The sequence below is a fragment of the Elaeis guineensis genome, chromosome 10, assembly GCF_000442705.2.
Source record: "Elaeis guineensis isolate ETL-2024a chromosome 10, EG11, whole genome shotgun sequence".
NCBI classification, from domain to species: Eukaryota; Viridiplantae; Streptophyta; class Magnoliopsida; order Arecales; family Arecaceae; genus Elaeis; species Elaeis guineensis.
In genome coordinates, this window is record NC_026002.2 from 32680000 (window position 1) to 32686072 (window position 6073).

Genomic DNA, 6073 nt, shown 5'->3' on the forward strand with positions numbered 1-6073 from the left:
CTTTATGTTATTCATAGACAACAAAATATTCTCAAGAAGAGATCTCATGGTGCATATGCTGTTTCAGAAGTTCTCACACACACATATAAAATTTTGGGAAAGTGAGGAATTAAAAAATCTAATTATTTCTTGTTGCCTCAAACCTACATTGCATCCATGGGCTAAGTTAGTAAGGTCTGATGAGGCCCAACCCATCCACTGTGTATCATTGCCCAATAAGTAACAAATGGGAATGGGAATCCTCTCTCTATCTTCCTCTCTTTCTCTCTCTTCTGGAAGATCTTCTCCTCCCCCTTTTTCTCCTCCCTCCACCATGCTAACACTGCTTTGTAGTCACTGAATGGCATGGCCTCCTCCTCCTCCTCCTCCTCTTCTTCATCCCTTTTGAAGCTTATTATCATCTCAGTTCTTCTTCTCTCCTTCACCCTATTCCTTATCCTCTTCCCCCCAAAACCCCTCTCCAACATCCCATCCAAATCCCGCCTCCTCCTCGAGTCGTCCTCGCTGCCACCTCCCCCGCCGGACGCCCCCTGCTCCGCCGTCCGCCTCCTTCCCGCCGATCGCCGCTGCGCCGCCGCCCATGCCCGCTGCCGAGGCGACTCCCCCGGCCTCCTCAACTACGCGGCCGTCCACTTCTGCCTCCTCGCTGGCGATCCCCACCTCTCCCTCCCGGTCCTCTCCCTCCTCCTTCTCCTCCACTTCTACTTCCTCGTCTTCGCCGCCCGCGACCACTTCTCCCCCGTCGTCACCCGCCTCGCCGACCACCTCCGCCTCTCCCCCTCCATGGCCGCCGTCACCCTCCTCGCCCTCGGCAATGGATCCCCCGATGTCTTCGCCTCCGTCGCCGCCGTCCGTGGCGGCCAACCACGCACTGGCCTCGGTGCCATCCTGTCCGCCGGCGCCTTCGTCTCCGCCTTCGTCGTCGGCGCCGTCGCCATCCTCGCCGCCCCGTTTCCACTCAATCCCGGCCCCTTTGTCCGCGACGTCTTCTTCTACCTCATCGCCGCCTCCGCCCTGTTCTACGTCTACCTCAGCGCCGAGATCTTCTTGTGGCAGGCTGTGGGCTTCATCCTCTTCTACTTATTCTTTGTCGGCTTCGTCTTCTGGATGGATTTGGTGGTGGAAGGGAGGAGAGCGAAGGAAGGGGAGGTGGAGATGGGCTTGGTGGCCGAGGAGGAGGAGGCTCCTCAGAAGCCTTCAAAACAATTGGATTGGGAATCTGGAGAAGTCATGAGAGATTTGAAGGATGCCAAAGCAAGATCTGCATGGAGCCTTTATGGGATGCTTGGAAAGGTACGCTTTGAAAGATTAAAATTGAGCGTTGATTATTTTGGAGCATCAAATTAGATGGATTATCTCTATGGAGTGATAGTATGATATAATTTCTTTATAGCGTTGTAAATACAACAGTTCATTGATTGTTAAGAGCTCACATGAATCATGGATCTTAAACAAAATAATTTGGTCCTAAGCAAGGGGGCTAGAATTAATATTTATTTGTTATCTAGAACTTAGGATATAGAAAGAACACTAGGCTAATTAAAATCACTCACATCTTTACTTGAAGTTTGTAGTAAATTATCCAAGATCAACTTATATGGGGCTTGCTGATTTTTTGTGCGAATTAGTCAAAAGCTTCAAATCTGCACATCAATGGAACTTTAACTAGAAAACAGTTTGTAAAGTTTAAGGTGCAAGTATTATACTTGTCAGCACTTCCACATGTATAAGTAAAAGCAACAACCCATCGAATAGGAGTGAAGGCCACTGACTGAGTAAAATTGTAGATATTATCATCTTTTGTTAAGAGAATATACACTTAGAAGCAACTGATTGGTGCTATGGGCCTTGAATTTATGAATATGTCACATTAATCGAGTGCTTCCATAGAATTAATCAGGGCTTAGTCTACTTAACGTTAGTCATCACCCATAATTTGGATTTTTTTACATTGAGCAGAGTGCACCAGATTGTCTGTTACTTCAGAGCAGCAGCATGCTCCCATGTTTTCTAAATTCTTCTGCACCTAGCTTTAATGCAATGCACTATTTGCAATTCCAACAGTTTATTCGGAAAAAATGAAAATAAAGAACTTCTCTTTTTCTTTTTTTAGGTTCTTTCCTTTATGTTAATATGATTGTACACATAGTTGTATACTTGTATTACCTCCATGATGAAATGATTTCCTTTTTAAAACTGATTATTGGTGGTTAAGCCAATTCTAAACTGCATGATAAAATGTAAACATTTTATGTTAACAGATTATGAGTGATACAGGTCAAATCCTGATTTGGCATTTTGAATGATTTGACTAAAATTCACTTTGCTGTATTAAGGAAAAAGTTTCCTGCAGAGTGTTTTTACAGTATAAGCATATCTTGATTTGGAATCTGATTTTGGTCCAATCAACAAATGGTGCAATTGGGCCTGGTCAGGGCCTTGGAGGCTGGCCCTTCCAGACCTATCAATGCAGTGCTATCCATGGCTTGACCTAGCTGAAAACTAGCCCAATAAGTTTAAACCAAACCTGACACTACCATATCTTGATTTGACCCAGCTTATCAACCAGCTTGGCCGCAACCCAACAGATCCACCGACGTGGAGAAAAATATGATATTAATTGGTAATGACACCTTACAAGATATAACATTAGTTTGTTTATATCATTGTTTTTAAAACATACCATACACTAACAGGGAACAGCTAAAATTGGTCTGTTTTGAATTATTATTGAATGATATATCTTCATATTCTCATTGCAAATCTTTTTATAGAGTTGTGTATCTGTCCATGCTAGTGCATGCCAAATCGTATATACCATATTTCAGAGTGGGTCATTTGTAATATTGGTTTCTCATGCATGAACACTGATGGTTTAAGTGGACTGCAATCTCATGCTATCATGTGATCTTCCTTTCCTGATTTCGTATAATAATAAAAAGAAGTTAATATATTCCCTTCTTTGAAAGAGGCTAGATTTTTTTAATGGAATGCATCTGTAGTCATAATAAAGCATCTTGTTCATTATCACATTAAAGTATTTTGAAATTTTTGTTATGGCTTGGTTCATAAGCAATTCTGGTGTTCTGGCTTGAGCTTGAAAAAATAGAGTCACTCATGATGAAGGTCATCAAACTGCCAAGCCAGTCTTAAATTGTGTCCCTCTTATAAGCCTAGGCAGCCAAGGGAGTCTTGAAGTTAAATCACAATTGAACCAATAACAATTTTATCAAGCAAATAGAGGGATCAACCTTGATAACTATGTGTGAAGTGAAGTAAAAGGAGATGGTTATGTAGTTATTACTACATTCCGCCACCTCGAGCATTTTCTATAAAGAAATGTCTCTTGAGTCTTGACTCTCTTCTCTGAATTCTAGCTATAACAAGGAGAAAGGGGAGGATGGTATATGAGTGAGAGGAGGCAAAAGTTCTTGTGTTAACATATCCAGGAAGAAAAGGAAAAGTTGCTGGAGCTGTTCGCAGTTGTCACTGCTAGAGTTTGATGGTCATCATCTATGGTCACTCATCTAGTTCACTTCTCTGTCCTCTCTCATATTTGCCTCACTTGTAATCTAGTCTTTATAGGTCCCTATAGTCGGTGGATCAGAACGAAAGGGCTATTGATAGAGGGATGGTATTTGATAGATGCATGTTGTTGATTCAAAAGAATATTCTGTGGATGATTGTGATCGCATTGACTTGTGAAAAGTTTGGACCCTCCTTTTACTTTGTATACTTGTCTTGTTTCTTGTGCTGAAAATATCTTTTTTTGGAGAGAATTAATTGATTATATTTAGTAAAGAAATGAATGCGTTAAGGGAAGTGAATTAATTTTTTTCTGCACCAACTTTTATAGTTGTGATCCATTTTTTTTTTCTTTTTTGCTCAACTTATGAGTAAAGCAACTATGGCAGCAAGAGGGATGGTTTTTCAATATCATAGTGCAATGAATTTACCAGACTGCCTCTGCATAGTGCGCAACGGTCGAGGTACCTGATTGAGTGGAAGAAGGCTCAAAGGGTAGCATCTTTTTTTTCCCCTCCTGAAAACAGTGGCTGGTGCATGGGTTCTTTTTTTCAACATATGGATAAATTTGATTGAGCAGCATGAAATTTACCAGCTTGGGATTCTTAAAAATGGTTGGCACATGGGTAGCTTTTTTTCTGATAATCTATGTTGTTACTAGTTCTATCATTTGCGATCTTCTGAAATGAAACTTATTCTTTGATGCTCATGTAGTATGCTTTAGTTTCTATGCTTTGGCATGGTGGACAACTATAGATGCAAAGTACTGTGCATTGGGTTACCTCTTGTTGGTTAGTGTTATGATTTAAGGTGGCACATGATACTGTTTCTCATGAATATGCATCTTATTTAAAATGATTTGGAAGTATGGTCGCCACTTATTCTGAAGCAATTGCCGACCCTTTATTGCGCATATAACTACTTTTCTTGATTCTTGGGGTACAGAGCTTTTTAAACTTAAATTGACCTTTCATGTTCTGAATTTTTTACACTTGTTGTTGGACAGATTTCACAAGTTTGGGAAGTTCCTATTGCAACTCTTTTGAAGCTCACAATCCCATCAACATCTCCTTCAGAATGGAACAGGTTCTACATAACAGCTAATATTGGCTTGTGTCCCCTTATTCTCCTATATTCATTAAGTTCCTTCATTGCATTAGACAGGCAAATAGTTTTCCTTCTCCCACAGACCCGTTTTCCTCTCTGGTCTGTTGTTCTCTTTGTAAGCCTCTGTCTTGCAGTAATGCACTTCATTTTTGAGAAGGAACCCCCAGCAAATGAACAGATAGCAGCCACCTTAATTGCCTTCATGATGAGTGTGTTTTGGATCTCAACCATGGCTGGTGAACTATTGAACTGTCTTGCAGCAATTGGAACTATAATGGAATTACCACCTGCCATCCTCGGGTTGACGGTATTGGCATGGGGTAATTCGGTAGGAGATCTTGTTGCTGATGTGGCATTGGCCAAGGCCAGCCAGCCTGCAATGGCAATGGCAGGCTGCTTTGCAGGTCCCATGTTCAACATGCTGGTTGGGTTGGGCACAGCACTGGTTATAGAGACAGCCAGCACATATCCAGGGCCTTACGAGCTGCAGTTCCATGTTAGCATTGTGGTTGCCTTTGTGTTCCTTCTGCTGAGCTTGATGGGTTCTCTTCTGGTAGTGACTTGGTACAGGTTCCGGGTGCCCAGGTTCTGGGGCTTCTGCCTTGTTGGGCTATACCTTTTTTTCACTGCAGTTAGCTTAGCAATTGCAAGGTTTTCTCGATGAGAAAAAAAATGCTTATAAGGTGGGATCTGTAGGAGCCTTAAACTTGGAGCAGAACAAGTATCACGAACATGGATGCTGTTGATTGGGGTAACACAAGCTGCATTAATGGTTTTCTTTCAATTGCGGGAGCTTAGATTTCATTATACTTGATTGTGGTGTGTGATTCACCCCACAAGCTACAGATTTTTGGTTTGGTGCGGTTGTGTGGCAAACACCAGTTTGATTCGTCCAATATAAATGATTCACTGGCAAGCTTATTACCCAGGATAGCATAACAAACATCGAGGAATACATTTTACATCTCAAGGATGTAATTTGATTATGTCACACAATTTAATATGTAATTCTTTTCCTTATAGCAAATGGATGTTTTTTGTTCTTTTCTCTCTTTTATTGAGGATTTGTATGATGGAATTGATGTAAAGATGGGGCAGATTGATTGGATGGGAGGAATGATAAACACCTATGCTACATTTTTCTCATTCTATTTTCTGCAGATTTTATGAGCATAAGAAGGCATGGAATCATTGCAAACTGTCATATTGTCTAATTTTTCGTGCGAAAAGTTGCTGCTTTTTTTGATAGAAATTGCATGGAAGGCTTTATCATATCAAGGTCAGAGTATGCTTAACGATTTGCTACTATTTAGGTCGGGTCATCGGATAATCACCGAAGCTGCTTGTTTAGCTTGTTATATGCAGTCCAAGAGTTTGAAAAATCTTTTTGATGAGAGTCCGTCTTGGTTTTGCACCATCACAAGCCAATTATGGTGGTGTT

The 6073-nt window shown here is 41.4% G+C and overlaps 1 protein-coding gene across 1 annotated transcript; it reads left to right on the forward strand.

The window, feature by feature from the left end:
• Positions 1 to 249: 249 nt before the first annotated feature.
• Positions 250 to 5846, forward strand: LOC105052725 (cation/calcium exchanger 5). Its single transcript, XM_010933649.4, has 2 exons — positions 250 to 1293; positions 4532 to 5846. The coding sequence occupies exons 1-2, from the start codon at positions 346 to 348 to the stop codon at positions 5294 to 5296; spliced, it is 1713 nt and encodes a 570-aa protein (XP_010931951.1). The 5' UTR covers positions 250 to 345; the 3' UTR covers positions 5297 to 5846.
• Positions 5847 to 6073: the final 227 nt, after the last annotated feature.